The 17611-nt window shown below is 42.2% G+C and overlaps 1 protein-coding gene across 2 annotated transcripts in view; it reads left to right on the top strand.

The window, feature by feature from the left end:
* The first annotated feature begins 4553 nt into the window (after nt 1–4553).
* LOC141107664 (cytochrome P450 2F2-like) overlaps nt 4554–17611 on the top strand; it is a 66742-nt gene continuing 53684 nt past the window's right edge. Inside the window, exons 1-2 of one of the 2 annotated variants that reach the window (XM_073598560.1) lie at nt 4554–4825; nt 15664–15826. In XM_073598560.1, coding sequence (XP_073454661.1) covers nt 4655–4825; nt 15664–15826 — 334 coding nt within the window. In that variant the 5' untranslated portion in view covers nt 4554–4654. The remainder of the gene's footprint in view (nt 4826–15663; nt 15827–17611) is intronic. The other variant, XM_073598559.1, reaches the window with a different exon arrangement.

Below are 17611 nucleotides of genomic sequence, written 5' to 3'. Positions count from 1 at the left end.
GAAAAAGTATTCACACCACCTTGAAATTCTCCACATTTTGTCATGTTACAACCAAAAACATAAATGTATTTTATTGGGATTTTATGTGATAGACCAACACAAAGTGGCACATAATTGTGAAGTGGAAGGAAAATGATAAATGTTTTTCAAAACTGGCACCTGGGGCGGATCCTATATCTGGCATCCCTCCCCCCAGGAAGACAGGCAGCGCACCGTACGTCGACTTCAAGTGAAGTGAGGGTAGTATGCTGGCAGATTGGGGTGATATAGTGCCAGGTTAGGTGATATACAATAGTGCCAGGTTAGGTGGTAGTGGCAGGTAAGGTGGTAGCGCCAGGTTAAGTGATAGTGCCAGGTTAGGTAATAATGTCAGGTAGGGTGGTAGTGCCGGGTTAGGTAATAGTGCCAGGTTAGGGTGGTAGTGCCAGGTTAGGTAATAGTGCCAGGTTAGGTAATAGTGCCAGATTACCCCCTGTACTCCTAGATAACACCAGACCCCCCTATACTCCTAGAAGACACCAGACCCCCTATACCCCCTGTATTCCTAGTATTTTTTTTGTATGCAAGACAGATACACAGAATGCTGCGATTTGTAGTTCCTCTATACAAGACAGATATACAGAATGCTGGAACTTGTAGTTCCTCTATACAAGACAGATATAAAGAATAATGGGACTTGTAGTTCCTCTATACAAGACAGATATACAGAATGCTGGGACTTGTAGTTCCTCTATACAAGACAGATATACAGAATGCTGGGACTTGTAGTTCCGGTATACAAGACAGGTATACAGAATGCTGGGACTTGTAAATCAAGGGAAGGGGGTGGGGGGGGGGGGCTGGCTCTATGTTCCTCTCCTCTGCACCAGCGGCAGACTGTCACTCCCCTCCTGACACTAATCAGACTATACTGACAATCATGAGTCTTTCTTACCTTGCAGTGTAGATTAGAAGCCGCATGGAGAGAGACAGGAAGCAGGAGACAGAGTTGGGGAAAGGGACCTGGGAGGACTAGCCACTCTAGACGGAGGTTGTTTCCTCCTGCTGTGTGCACCTACAGTACATAGTGATTCTTGCACAGAAGATTGAGGAGGGGAGGGGCAGAAGGGCAGAAGCGCAGCACGCAGGGATACCCTGCTGACTGGAAATAAATGAAAGCACCCACACTGATGATACGCTGAGGGGAGAATCCGGGACTCTAGCTCTGATGGGCGACATGGAGCACAGCAATTACATAGCGATGCCCTCTGTGTGTCTCTCCCCCCAGCAGCTGAGAGCCTACAGAGAATCGCTCTGTAATTGCCGTGCCGATTGTTTTAATTGGGGGGGGCACATGGGGGGGCCCAGTATGATGTTGGGGGGGGTCAGGGCCCCCTGTGGCCCCAGGCTGTGACGCTTCTGGGAATAGGGCTGGGCACTGCCCTGGCACATGTACCAATGCAGTAAAAAAATTTAACAATTACCATTCAGTGAGGAGCAGCTCTTTTAATAAGACTTAAAGGGCCACATAAAGAATACCTTGCTTGAGGGATGAAGTGACATTTACAGTGATAAGATGCCATTTGCTAGCTGCTAAACGAAATTTCCTGGCCACTTTGTTCTGCTTGCAAACAAAGCAGACAAGGATTCTCTTCATCTCCACCAGACCCTTGCTATGGTTCATCGTGTGGCCTGTTATCGTTTGGGGACGTGAGGGGGGGGTGCATGTAAACTGCAAGGGGTCTGATATGGCATTCCCCTGATGACACTATTGGGTGGAGTGTGTCAGTGTGGAGTTACATAGTCAGGTTGAAAAAAGACACAAGTCCATCTAGTTTAACCATAAAAAAAAAAAAAAAAATATCATACAATCCCATATACCGAATCCTATACCCACAGTTGATCCAGAGGAAGGCGAAAACCCCCCCAGAAAAGCAGGATCCAATTTACTACAGCAGGGGAAAAAATTCCTTACTGATCCCAGAGAGGCAGTTGGATTTTCCCTGGATCAACTTTACCTATAAATGTTAGTACTCAGTTATATTATGTACATTTAGGAAAGTATCCAGGCCTTTCAATCTACTGAGCTGGCCAGAACCACCTCTGGAGGGAGTCTATTCCACATTTTCACAGATCTTACTGTGAAGAAACCTTTCCGTATTTGGAGATGAAATCTCTTTTCCTCTAGACGTAAAGATTGCCCCCTTGTCCTCAGTGTTGACCGTAAAGTGAATAACTCAACACCAAGTTCACTATATGGACCCCTTATATATTTATACATGGTGATCATATCCCCCCTTAATCTCCTCTTCTCAAGAGTGAATAAATTCAGTTCCTCTAATCTTTCCTCATAGCTGAGCTCCTCCATGCCTCATTTCAGCTTGGTTGCCCTTCTCTGAACTTTCTCCAGTTCCCTGATATCCTTTTTGAGAACTGGTGCCCAAAACTGAACTGCACATTCCAGATGAGGTCGTACTAATGATTTGTACAGGGGCAAAATTATATCTCTCTCTCTGGAGTCCATACCTCTCTTAATACAAGAAAGGACTTTGCTCGCTTTGGAAACCGCAGCTTGGCATTGCATGCTATTATTGAGCTTATGATCTACCAAAACACCCAGATCCTTCTCCACCATTGTTTCCCCCAGTTGTACTCCCCCTAGTATGTATGATGCATGCATATTCTTAGCCCCCAAGTGCATAACTTTACATTTATCAACATTAAACCTCATCTGCCACATAGTCGCCCAATTAGACAGTGCATTGAGGTTGGCTTGTAAATTGGAGATATCCTGTAAGGACGTTATTCCACTGCATAGCTTGGTGTCATCTGCAAAGACAGAAATGTTACTTTTAATCCCAGACCCCATATCATTTATAAGGCTATTAAAAAGTAAGGGTCCCAGCACTGAACCTTGGGGTACACCACTGATAACCCTAGACCATTCAGAGTAAGAATCATTAACCACTACTCTCTGAATTCTGTCTTTTAGCCCGTTATCCATTTACAAACTGATATTTCCAAGCCTGTAGACTTTACCTTACACATTAGCCTTGTGTGGGGAACTGTGTCAAACGCTTTTGCAAAATCCAAGTATACCACATCCACAGCCACCCTCTGTCCAAGGTTTTACTTACCTCTTCATAAAAAGAAATCAGGTTTGTTTGACAACTTTTGTCTTTCATGAACCCATGCTGTCTGTTGCTTAAAATATTTTTTTCCAGCAAGAACTCGTCTATGTGGTCTTTTATTAAACTCTCCAGTATCCTCCCGACTATAGAAGTTAAACTAACAAGTCTATAGCTACTTGGTAAAGACTTTGTTCCCTTTTTAAATATAGACACCACATTGGCTCTACGCCAATCCAGTGGTACTATTCCCATCATTAACGAGTCCCTAAAAATTAGATACAATGGCTTTCAGATTACAGAGCTCAATTCTTTTAGGATCCGTGGGTAGATGCCATCTGGTCCAGGTGCTTTATCCACCTTTATTCTGTCAAAATATTTTTGGACCATATCCCTTTTGAGCCATTGTGGATTATTTGGGGCTGTGTCACTACCACCCCCATTATGGACATGAGCTCCCCCATGCGCCTTTGTATAGACAGAGCTGAAGAAACTTGAGGCAGTGGCATCGTCACAAACAACCATGTCCAGATTGGCGTGCGGCTCTTGAATGGTTTGTGATGGGCCTGATATTGATTTTAATATTGTAAGTGCACTATATGAGCTTTTAATAAATATCTTGTAAATATCTTGTAAAGGGCACTATGTTAGTTTTATCTTTGTATGAATAAATATGACTGTGGTTATTGGTTGATGATTTCGGATGGCATATCTTTGGAAACTGTTATACATTATACCTACTTGGAGCACTCTGAACAGGGTGGTGCTGCCGGAGGATTATAATTTATACATAAACACGTTTGGGCCTTTTTTGTGACCGCAGCCTCTGGTAAGAGTCTTGTATGCTCACATTTGTGGTGGAGGTGCACAGCAGTAGGTGTAAAGAGCTGGTGGAAGATCTGCATTGATCTAAATTATCAAGATGAACTCTTGTTTGCATGTGGCACTTTAATCTTTATTGAAGGAAGACTGAAGTAGCGTCTATTTCTCTAATTAAGCACATATTACTTTGTTCTGCACTTTACTACTTTTATTGCTTGTTTCATATAGTACATATTCATTATGAGTTGGCGCATCTGTTTTTGTATTAATGGAGTTGGGGGCAAGCTTTTTTTTTTTTTGGATGGAGTACCCCCCCAAAATCAATATCAAACCTGAAGGATCTGGTATGCATTTTGTGGGGGACCCCAGGACATATTTATTTTATGTGGGGTCCTCCTTAAAATCCATACCAGACCTTCATTGAGGATAAGGGTCTGGTATGTTTTAGACCTTTAGAATGTAAGAAGTTAAAGAGATACTTTATGCTGATTGCCATCCTTTAGATGGAGTCCTATACTAGTTGTCTACACTCTGTACACCAGTGGCATTGCACCAAGTGTGATGACACAGTGGCATCTGTAATTTTAAACAATGTTTGCTGAACACCAGTGTTGAAAGGGCTAGGTTGCATAACAGTCATTTAATTTTCCTGGAATTAGAGTACATAGAGTTCTTTTCATCTGTTCGTCCAGTCTTGCTGTATTTCTCAGCTCTGGGCCATCATCATGGATCTTAGTGGAGTTCTCTGTCTCATTCTCATCTTCATCATAACCAGCATCCTATTTCGTTCAAGATGGAAAGTCAGAGGAAGGCTACCCCCTGGTCCCATGCCACTTCCCTTTATAGGGAACATGCACCAAGTCCAGATGAATGATCTCATCAAGTCTCTGGTTGAGGTGAGCTGGTCTTATATCAGTGCTTCAATGTACAGTGGGTATAGAAAAGGAGGAATCACTCCTCTTTTAAAATAATCACATTGTGTTGCTTTGCAGCCTGAAATTAAGACAGATACAGTTTTTGTTTTATCCAGCTGTATTTACTAATGCAACCCATAACTTCCAAGTGAAAGATCACTAACATGTCAGAAAAAAATCAAAAATTCAAAAACAGAATCACTGAATTTGAAAAAAGGATCACCCCTTATGTTAGTATTTTGTTGAACCACCTTTTTTTTCTTACAGCCTTTAGTCTGTTGGGATATGTCTCTACTAACTTTGCACATCTAGACTTTGCAATATTAGCCCACTCTTCTTTGCAGAACTGCTCAAGTTCAGTTAAATATGATGGTGACCGTTTGTGGACTGCAGTCTTCAAGTCATTCCACAGATTTTCAATGGGGTTTAAGTCTGGGCTCTGACTTTGCCATGCAAACAAATTCACCCTTTTCTCCTTCAACCACTGTGTGGTCATTTTTGCTGTGTGCTTTGGGTCATTGTCATGTTGGAAGGTAAACCTTCTTCCCATTGACAACTTTCTGGCAGAGGGCAGCAGATTTTCCTTAAGAATTTGATGGTATTTTGCCCCATCAATTTTTTTTCTCACCTAACAAGTGCTCCAGTCCCTGCTGCAGAGAAACACCCCCATAGCAGGATATTACCACCTCCATGCTTTACTGTAGGAATGGTGTTATTAGGATGCTGAGCTGTATTGGATTTTTGCCAGACATATCGTTTGGTATTGAGGCCAAATGGTTCAATTTTAGTCTCATCTGACCATAACACATTTTTCCATCTGGCCTCAGAATCATCAAGGTGCATTTAAGGTGGTCAGATCAGACTAAAATGTAATTATTTGGCCAATGAGGAGGGAGAGCTGGGGCTCTTGTGCACATCGCTGGATCGCAATGGGGCTCAAGTAAGTATTGGGGGGCTGCTGCATAGAGAAGGTTTTTTTACCTGCATGCATAGAATGCATGCAGGTAAAAACCTTGAGACTTTAGAACCCCTTTAATTCTAGAATTTAAGATGTATGTTAAATGTAGTCTACTGTAGGCTGGTTGATTGAAACCCAAAACAAAAGTCATGGCTCCCTAAAATGTAAATGAAAGCCCAGATTCTTTGGGGAAAAATTGGTACATTCCTTTTGCCTGAGACTATAAAGCTTTATGAACTGTATTATGAAAAGCAGGGATGGTGTTTATTCCATTAGTGGAAAGTTACCACCAGTATTATGGGTGACAAATATCTAATGCCGCGTACACACGGTCGGACTTTTCGGCTACAAAAGTCCGACAGCCCGTCCGACAGACTTTCGACGGACTTTTGGCGGACTTTTGGCAGACTTGCAGCGGACTTTCTAACGAACGGACTTGCCTACATACGATCACACAAAAGTACGACGGATTCGTACGTGATGACGTACACCAGACTAAAATGTAGCTGCCCTAGCGATGGTTTTTGTCCGTCGGACTAGCATACAGACGAGCGGATTTTTCGACCGGACTCGAGTCCGTCGGAAAGATTTGAAGCATGTTCCAAATCTAAAGTCTGTCAGATTTTCAACCGAAAAAGTCAGCTGCAGGTCCGATGAAGCCCACACACGGTCGAATTGTCCGCCGGATTTGGTCTGTCGGCGTCCGTCGGACCAGTCCGGTCAAAAAGTCAGACCGTGTGTACGCGGCACAACTGTTGTTTATAGGAAGTGCGGGAGAGAATAACCTTCCATAATACTACATGGAGGGCTCCAGTGCCTAAAAAATATCCCTTTAAACATTGGGGTTGATGTATTAAAGGCAAATAGGATGTTCACGAGGGAATTTTCCCAGAGCTTAGTGAATGTGGTGAAATTTTACTTTGCAAAGAATACCCAATCACGTGCAGAGAAACTAAAAAAAAACAAAAAAACACTGCATTTTTGCTTTGCTTGAGACTCCATAGAGGTTGGAATGCATAATGTGACAACTCGTTATATACGACCCAGATTTTCTTGTTAAAGAGGGAGTCCACCTGAAAAAAAAAATATTAAAAGCCAGCAGCTACAAATACTGCAGCTGCTGACTTTTAATAAACAAACACTTACCTGTCCAGGAGTCCAGCGATGTCGACAGCCAAAGCCGAGCAATAGCTCGGCTCTCGGCTGCTGCCGCCGCCATTCTCGGTGAGATAATAAGGAAGTGAAGCGTTGCGGCCTAAGTGGTCCCCGCTATCTCCTGGGACCTGTGTGTTTCCCAGGAGACAGCGGGGTGGGGGTGCGGGAGGGGGCGTGACTCCCACGGGAGTCTATTCCCGGAAGTGGGTGCAGATACCTGTCTAATACAGGTATCTGCACCCCCTCCCCCCTGAAACGTGCCAATTGTGGCACCGGAGGGGGGGAGGAATCAGATGAGCGGAAGTTATACTTTTGGGTGGAACTCCGCTTTAAAGCCCAAGGGAGGAGACAGCTTACAGGCAACAGACACTGCAGTGCAAACTGAACAAAGGGGATGTGAGTTTGCTTTTTCCTATTGAATGTTTCACATGGGCTTCACCTGTATGAACAGCAAGCTTTGACAAAATATGTGCAGAGCTTTCAGCAAGCTTTGTTAGAGCTTTTAAATATGTTAAAGTACCATTCAGCTCCAGTTTGTAAAATGTTGAACACAGATTGCTATTTTAAGCAAGCTGCTAGCAGGCACCAGCATTCTTGAAGCTTGTGGAAGTGGCCATCAGCACTCCCATTAGCATCTGTGTTCAACATTTACAAACTGGAGCTGAGTGCTCGGTTTCCACTAGTGCGACTTTTCATGAGATTTGGGACTGAAAAGTTGCATGACAAGTCGTACCTCATGATTTCCAATGAGTACCATTCATATCTGTGCGACTTCAAGTCGTAGCGACTTCAAAGTAGTCCCTGCACTACTTTGGTCCCACTTTGATGCGACTTGAGGTCCATAGACCTCAAGAATACACAGGCATTGCTTCAAGTCACGGTAAAAAATCACGGTAAAATAGCGGCAAAAAATCATGGCGAAATCACGCGACTTTGGGGTTTCAATAGTGGAAACTGAGCCTTATGGAGCGTACACACGGTCGGACTTTTCGACCGGACTTGTCCGACGGACCAAATCCGGCGGACAATCCGATCGTGTGTGGGCTTCACCGGACCTTCAGCGGACTTTTCCAGTCGCAAATCTGACGGACTTTAGATTTGGAACATGCTTCAAATCTTTACGTCGTAACTCCGCCGGACCCAGAAATCCGCTCGTCTGTATGCTAGTCTGACGGACAAAAACCAACGCTAGGGCAGCTTTTGGCTACTGGCTATCAACTTTCTTATTTTAGTCCTATGTACATCATCACGTACGAATCCGTCGGACTTTGGTGTGATCATGTGTAGGCAAGTCCGTTCATTAAAAAGTCCGTCGGAAGTCCGTCGAAAGTCTGTCAGACCAGTCTGGTCGAAAAGTCCGCCCGTGTGTACGCGGCCTTATGGTATTTAAAAAGGTTCAACAAAGCTTGCTGAAAGCTCTGCCAATGCTTTATCAAAGCTTTCTGTTCACACTGTTTTTATACAAGCTGAAGCCCGTGTGAAACAGGCATTGGAGACAGAATCCCTGGCTTTCATTGTATGGGGAAAAATCATTACATGTTTTATTATCAAGTTAGAGCAATGAGTGTTAACTTAACTCCTACACACCAATCAGATTCCTTCGTATTGTAATTAAATGTGTAAAAAGATGAAGTCTGATTGGTTGCTATGCCATTATGCATTTGATTACAGCCATTGCCCTTGGCTCTACTTTAACCACTTGACCTCTGGAATATTTACCCCCCTTCATGACCAGACCATTTTTTGCGATACGGCACTGCGTTACTTTAACCGACAATTGCATGGTCATGCGACACTTTGCCCAAATAACATGTATGTCCTTTTTTCCCTCAAATAGAGCTTTCCTTTGATGGTATTTGAGCACCTCTGCGTTTTTTATTTTTTGCACTATAAACAAAACAAAAAAAAAAGCAAACAATTTTTTTTAAAAATTATATTTTTTGCTATAAAACATATAAACATATAAAACATATCCAATAAAAAATGTAAAAATATCAAACTTCTTGATAGATTTAGGTCAAAATGTATTCTGCTACATATTTTTGGTAAAAATATTGATTGTTTTGAGCAAAAGTTATAATGTCTACAAACTATGGGATATATACTGGAACAGGACAGGTCTCTGCTTTGTTTACATAGGCAAAGCCCTGTCCCGTGTAAAATCATGACGATCGACAGGTGCCGGCGGTAATCCATTGGCCGGCACCCGGTGATCGACATCTGCTGTGTTTAATCACAGTGCATCAATGTCAGATTACATACTAGGTACGTGATCTGGGGCAGCCAAGCCGCCTTGCCACCGTATAGCTACTGTAGGTAGAGCCTAATGGGTGTGAAGAAATTTAATTTTGCAAGAAATAACAAATCACATGCAAGGAGGGGGAAAAAAAACAGCATTTTTGCTTGCACATGATTGGTCAATCTCAGTCACTAAGCTCTAAGAAAAATTCCCTTGCAAAGCGAACAGCGTATTTACCTTTAGTAAATCAACCCCAGTATTTATAAACACTGTTATATCTACTCTATGCATTTACCTGCGGCTGTGCAAAAAAGATGTAAATACGTACCTATTTTTATCCCGCACCTGTCTAGTCATGTGAGCTGGCTCCCCTGTGCCAGCCAGCATTGACTTCAGGGGAGAGGAGCGAGCGCCAACAATGGATGGGCCATAGTAGAGCCTATAGGTGATATCACCACTCCCAGGCATTCCAGCTATTATTGAGCGCTCTCCCCTGTGCTGGCTGACACAGGGGAGATCACGGGACTGGACAGGTGGAGCGGCCTGAAAATAGGTAAGTATACAGATTTTTTTTCCACAGAGTAGTTACAATAGGTGTTAGGAGAGGGGAGGGAGCAGTTTTATGATTAGTTACTTATATGCTGGAATTCAAATACAAACAAAATATTCAGGACAAACCCCAAAAAAATGATTAAAATATAGTAAAAAGGTCAGGTCTGAGCATGTAGGCCCTTTACAAAATAATCTAGAGGGGGTGACTGGGGAAAAAAGAGAAAGCAAATTTATGAAATATCTTTTTCAGCTTTGTGTATACAAAGGAGCATGGGGGAGCTCATGTCCATAACGGGGATGAAACTGACACAGTCCCATGCAGGAGGCATGTATATCCTTATAGATAACCCCTATGGCAGTAGTTTAGAAAGGATGACATTGGGTTTACATCCACTTTAAGTAGGGTTGTCCCGATACCACTTTTTTAGGGCCGAGTACAAGTACCGATACTTTTTTTCAAGTACTCGCCGATATCGAATACCGATACTTTTTTTAATGTCACGTGACAGTGTTTTTTTTTTTTTTTTTAACAGTGCTTTTTTTTTGGGGGAGGGGGGGGGGGGTGAACGGTGTATGTGTGTGTGTTTTTTTTTTTTTAATTTACAATTTTTATTTTTTACAATAATTTTTTTTTATTCTTTATTGCAATATGTGTTTTTTTTTTTTTTTTTTTTTTTTTTTTTTAATCAGCCCTGTTGGGGGGCTTTGGTGAGATATCAGGGGTCTTAACAGACCTCTGATATCTCCCCCTTGAGACAGAGAAAGAGACAGAGGATAGAGATTCCCCAGTCCCTTTCTCTGCAGCCTCAGCTGCACTGAGAATGAATGGAGAGAAGACAGCGGTTCCTCTCCATTCATAAACTGAGACATCGTAATCACAAGAGATTACAATGTTTCAGTTATGTGAATGGACAGAGTCAGCTGACTCTGTCCATTCACAAAGGAAGGAGGAGGAGGACGGCAGAACGGAGGGGGAGAACGGAGGGGGACAGAGAAGGAGAGGGGAACGGAGGGGCCAGCGAAGGGGGACAGAAAAGGAGAGAGGAACGGAGGGGACAGCGGAGGGGGACAGAAAAGGAGAGAGGAACGGAGGGGGACAGCGGAGGGGGACAGAAAAGGAGAGAGGAACGGAGGGGACAGCGGAGAGACACAGAGAAGGAGAGAGGAACGGAGGGGCCAGCGAAGGGGGACAGAAAAGGAGAGAGGAACGGAGGGGACAGCGGAGGGGGACAGAAAAGGAGAGAGGAACGGAGGGGGACAGCGGAGGGGGACAGAAAAGGAGAGAGGAACGGAGGGGACAGCGGAGAGACACAGAGAAGGAGAGAGGAACGGAGAGGGACAGCGGAAGGGGACAGAGGAACAGAGGGGGCATGGAGGAGGATGCAGTGACAGTCAGCGGTGACCGATCACCGCTGTATGTCACTAAAGCTGCTGAAAGCCGCTGGGGGAGAACCTTGTAACTCCCCCACGTGCCGATCACAGCTGACTTGCAGGTATCGGGGGAAGCATCGGGAGCATTTGCCCGAGTACAAGTACTTGGGCAAATGCTCGGTATCGGTGCCGATACCGATACTAGTATCGGTATCGGGACAACCCTAACTTTAAGTATAGCTTGTATCATAACTACTTCTGGTACGATAAGACCTATTGTAAACAGATACAAGGGATAGCAATGGGTGCTAAATATGCGCCCAGTGTAGCCAACCTCTATATGGCTGAATGGGAGGAGGATGCCTTGTATAATAGGAAACCGTAACAGCTAGTATTATTCAAGAGATTTATTGATGATATTATTGTTATTTGGGCTGGAGATAGGGAACGTTTGACAGATTTTTGCTTTAATTTGAATACCAACAGTAAAAATATTAAACTTACCTGGGAAGTGAGTGAAGAAAACACATAAGAACGTTATGTAGTCCATATGAAATGTTTTATTTTCAGATTTAAATTTTTTTTATATGAAATGTTTAGGAGGATTTATATATTTTACGTATTATGCTGTATCTAAATTAAGGATTTGGAGCTTTGCATATTATTGGCATTACCATGACAGCGGAACTCACTATTTAAACCGGCATCATACACCCAACTCCATTACCCCTTGATGAAATCACGTGTTCAGTGACGCAACGCGTCAGGGAGGAGCTGGGGGTCATCACTTCCATTCGCAGCCGAGATTGGAAGTTCCTTTGTTTGTGTAGCTGTACTGAGTGATTTTAAACTGTAAGTTACTACTCATTTTTTGAATAAATTGCATTGGATTACTACACTATGGAGCCCCCCTCTTTTATTGCATGTAAACTGCATTTGATGAGCCTGGAAACTTATCCTTATACTGGCGCTGCCTTGTCTTGGATATCCCTGGAATTGGATCGATCTTTGTGGATCCAATATTCCATTTACTTAAAGGCCTGACTTGACCTGTAGGGATCTGAGGTGTGAGGTGAGAGGCTGGGGCAAATGAGTGGCGCACAGCGGATGGTGGATGGAAGGTGAATAAAGCACATGGACCAGATAGTACATCCACGGATCCTAAAAGAATTGAGCTCTGTCATTTCGAAGGGACTCGTTAATGACTGGAATAGCACCACTGGATTAGCGTAGGGCGAATGTGGTGCCTATATTTAAAAAGGGAACAAAGTCTTTATCAAGTAACTATAGACCTGTTAGTTTAACTTCTATAGTTGGGAAGATACTGGAGAGTTTAATAAAAGACCACATAGACGAGTTCTTGCTGGAAAAAAATATTTTAAGCAACAACAGTAACAATTACAGACAGCATGGATTCATGGAAGACAGAAGCTGTCAAACAAATCTGATTTATTTTTATGAGAAGGTAAGTAAAACCTTAGACAAAAGAGTGGCTGTGGATGTGGTATACTTGGATTTTGCAAAAACGTTTAACACAGTTATCAGTGATGGTTCAGTGTTTGGACCCTTACGTTTTAATATATTTATAACTGGTCAGGGATTAAAAGTACAATTTCAGTGTTTGCTGATGACACCAGGATATGCAGTGGAATACCGTCCTTACAGGATGTCTCCAGCTTACAAATCGACCTCAGTGCACTGTTTAATTGGGCAAATATGTGACAAATGAGGTTTAATGTAAATAATAGACATGTGCATTTGTTTTCATCCGAATGCACTTTCGTCCGAATTTCAGGTATTTTCGTTATCGTTTTAACAAACGGTAACGAAAGTGCAGAATACGAAAACCGAAAGATCCGACATAAACAAATGCTTTATTTTCGTTTTCATTGCCACAACAGTTTGATATAGATAGGAGATTCGACATGACGCTGACAATAACAATCTGTGTCTATCGAACCTGTGGTCGAATGTGTCTAACCTTAACTCTATTAGTCCAAGATTATTCGACATAGAGAGAAAAGATTCAACATAGAGAGAAAAGATTCAACATAGAGAGAAAAGATCGCTGCTGGAATTGGGTGGGGGAAGTAAAATAAAAATACTTTCACTTACGATTGCTAGCAGAGAGAGACACACACACTGAATCATTTCAGAAAACAGTCAATCTTAGCTGGTCTGTTTGTCAGAAAACCTGAATTATTTAGCAATTAAGCATAAGCACAACAGCAGAACAATAGTGAAGCAAGCTACAGTTCAACTTTACTTTTTCATAATAATCTGCTGCTATTGTGTTAGTGTTGTGAACTGGATAGTGATACTTGTGTTGCTAGTGTTGTGATAGCCTCAGTGGCTGCCCATGTTGTGGGGGGGGATTTATTATTATAGATTGTATATTATAATGCCATATCAATAGCTGACACAATGTCGGATGCCGCTCCCGCCATTGCACTTTGGGATTGAGAAACGAATGTGAAAGTTGGCTGACTGTTGAGGTAGAGTAGACCATTCAACATGAACGACGAAGATTTGTCAAAGCAATGAAAAACATACAAACGTCGAATCTTTGACTTATGGTGCCTGTTGAAAGTTCTAAGAAGATTCGACGGAGCAGATAAACTGTACGACGCTGCAATCGTAAATTTCTGGTCAAATGCATCCACCCATAGGCTATAGAAAAATTCGAATGTTGGTTGACTAGTAAAATAATTAATAAATATAATTATTACTAGTCATACAACATTAGAATTCTACTACAGCTAGCCTGTAGGTGGAAAATTCAACCGGAAATGCACATGTACAGTTTAGCTGCTACGTCGAATCTTCTTTGAACATTCGACAGACACCATAAGCCTTCAATGACAGATTCGACCTTAATTAATTTGGATTTTCGGACGAATGCAATTTTTAACGAAAAACTAAATAAATAAAAACAAATTTCGGGAGTAACTAAATAAATTTATTTTTCGGACGTAAACAAAATTCAGAAACAAAATATTTCAGTGTGCACATGTCTAGTAAATAAATGTAAAGTTATGCACTCGGGCTAAGAATATACTTGCATCATACATACTAGGGGGAGTACAACTGGGGGGATCAATGGTGGAGAAGGATCTGGGTGTTTTGGTAGATCATAACCTTAATAATAGCATGCAATGCCAAGCTTCAGTTACCAATGCGAGCAAAATCCTTTGTTGTATTAAGAGAGATATAAACTCCAGAGAGAGAGATATCATTTCTAAAATTATAAAAAGGAGAACCTGCGCTAAAAAGCAATTAGCAGAGAACTAAGGTGCAGCAGCAACAAAAAAACACCAACATCTGTGTATTAAATCAACATAAATATAATAAGTGCACTTGCAATCAAGTGATCATAAAAACTAAATTCATATACTGCTTGCATAAAAATATATAAGTGCATATATATTGTGCATAGTTAGTGAATCACATAACACAATCAAACAGTGCTTGAAAATGGGTAAATGGATAAATAATGAAACATGTGTATAGACATATAAAGATCAAAATATCCTGAGTGATGAAAGCGAAAAAATAACTAAATAGAAAAATCAAGTTCATCAAAAGAAGTTCAATAAAGATGCATCAATCCCTTTTAAAGAAGGATCACATATCCACAGGTCTTTAGAAATCACCAATATGAGTGAAACGGAAGAAAAAGTGGTGTGGAGGGATATCCAGACAGTGACTCCGGGGGATACTACAGATGGACCCCTACCAGAATGGTGGACCTCCCTGGTAGCAAGGTCTCGTGAGCATGCAGATACAGCCCTCTGCAGGGACAGCTGGATGGTGGCATCCAGATCAGCCGATACGTGCAGCGTTCCAATAGGGGATGATTCCAACGTGTCAACCTGGAAGTGGGCACCCGCCCTTCAGGCCACGGATGGTGGATTCCTTTTTTTCTTTTTTCTTTTTTTTCTTTCACCCGACCGGCTCCCCTTTAATCCCCGTCATCTGTATAATCCGACCTGAGACTCTCCGGACACACCGATCACCGCACTCATCGTTTCCGGAGTAAAAGAGATTTAATCTCCAAATACGGAAAGGTTTATTCACAGTTAGAACTGTGAAAATGTGGAATAGACTCCCTCAAGAACTGGTTCTGGCCAGCTCAGTAGATTGCTTTAAAAAAAGTCTTGAATTCTTTCCTAAATGTACATAATATAGCTGGATACTAACATTTACAGGTAAAGTTGATTCAGGGAAAATCTGATTGCCTCTCTGGGGATCAGGAAGGAATTTTTTCCCCTACTGGAGCAAATTGGATCATGCTTTGCTGAGGTTTTTCGTCATCCTCTGGATCAACTGTGGGTAAAGGGTTGTGTATATGGGATTGTATGATTCTTTTTTTCCCTTTTATTGGTTGAACTAGATGGACTTGCGTCTTTTTTCAACCTAACAACTATGTAAAACTGTCTTGATTTTATATAAGATATAGCTTTCAGTACTGCTAATTTGTAAAAAAAAAAGTAGCCAATAAACTGTTTATATTTCTAACTGCTTTTCTATATTAATTTTCAAAAGCTTAGCAAAAAGTATGGACCCATGTACACTTTTTATCTTGGTTCTCGCCCCACTGTGGTGATGTGCGGATATGAGATTTTAAAGGAAGCTCTAATAGACCATGCTGAAGAATTCAGTGGGAGGGGAGAATTTCCAGCAGTCCAACAATACAGCAAGGGAAATGGTAAGTGAGTCAGTAACTAAGGACAATGCCATGAAAATGCACCAAAACCTTCCTTATTATATGTATAGAAAGTGGGAAAATGACTGTGCTAAACCAAAAATGTGGCAAAAATGCTGCCAACACTAAAACAAACAAAGTCCAAACAAATTATGAAAACAAAGTGTAGCGCTAAATGGATGATATAACAGCAATGAAACTGATATTTAATATATGTGTATAGCATATAAACAGAATCTAGTGAACATGCAAAAAATCCAATGTTCACTTGATGTTAGCAGAAAAATTTGTGAGAATTCAAAGAAATGTGTCCATCTAGTGTATAACTGATGAATCCTTGATGGAATGAAGATAGTGCAAACAATATGAAATCAGCAGTGACGCTGTATAAGTAAGGGAATCTAAAGCGTATGGATGGGTACTCTTACCTGATACGGTGGACCCACTTACCAACGATAGTGGGTCAATCAGGCTAGTATATGTATGCTTAACTTCAAAAGCTTTACAAATTTTGCAGCCAACACCATTATATTAAATATGTCTTCATACTTGCCATATGCCATCTCAAAGTTTGAATCTAACTTACAATATGAGTGCATATTCACTCAGCATGTGGGCAGTAGGGATGAGTGCAGTCAAACAACCACCTGGATGTGAGGAAGGGGTCTTTGTCCTCATCAACTTGGGGGCAAGGTGCTTTGCCAGGGGTATATATCCCCTGGCAAGGTACCCTCTCCATGTTGAGGGCATGTGGCCTAGTGTGGCTCAGGGGATGGGACCTACATGCTTCAATAAGGGTCTGGTAAGGATTTTTGTATAAGGACCTTATACTTTTTTTCTTGTTTTTTTGCATGCCCCCCCCTAAAATCCATACCAGAAGCAAAGAGTCAGATGTGAAGTTTGGGGGGGTCCCACGTCTTTTTTCTAATCTTGTATGGGGTCTCCTTTGACATCAATACCAGATTCTCATTAAAGGATAAGGATCTGCAATGTATTTTTAGGGGGAACCCCACAACATTATTTTTACTTGCGTGAAGTCCCCCATTAACAATTATTCCAGACCTTGATCTAGGATAAGGGTCTGTTATAGATGAAGAGAATGCCTGGAAGCTTTGTTTACAAAGAAAGCAGATGGTAGCTGTCATTTACCGACAATTTTTTTTTTTGTCTTTGTAGATGTTAATTTTACTATACTGTAGTACAGATGCAATATTTCACAAGCAGGTTAAGGCCATCCCCAGGCACATTATTTAACCACTTCCCACCCGCCATATAGCAATATGACGTCAGTAAAGTGGTTCTGTTATCCTGACCGGACGTCATATGATGTAATCAGGATAACAAACTGGTGCGCCCGTGGGGGGCGCAGCGTGGCGATCGGTGGTGCAGTGTGTCAGTCTGACACACCGCAACACCGATCTCTGTAAAGAATCTCTGACAGAGACTCTTTACCACGTGATCAGCTGTGTCCAATCACAGCTGATCACGCTGTAAAAAGGAAGAGCTTTGTATCGGCTTTTCCTTTATTTTCCTCGCGTCTGACAGACAAGAGTAGAGGAGAGCTGATCTGCTGCTCTCCTGACAGGGGGGTCTGCACTGATTGATTATCAGCACAGCCCCCCCAGGATGCCCACCCAGGACCTCCAGGGATGCCCACCACTGATGCCCACCAGGTATGCCACCCATGGCCACCTGGGATGCCAATCAGTGCCCACAAAAAATGCCAATCAGTGCCCACGTATGATGCCAATCAGTGCCCATCATCAATGTCTGCCAGTGCCTCCTTAT

The sequence above is a fragment of the Aquarana catesbeiana genome, linkage group LG09 (assembly GCF_042186555.1).
Source record: "Aquarana catesbeiana isolate 2022-GZ linkage group LG09, ASM4218655v1, whole genome shotgun sequence".
Taxonomy (NCBI): Eukaryota; Metazoa; Chordata; class Amphibia; order Anura; family Ranidae; genus Aquarana; species Aquarana catesbeiana.
The sequence above is the reverse complement of the archived record's forward strand: the minus strand, read 5'-3'. Positions and strand labels throughout refer to the sequence as shown.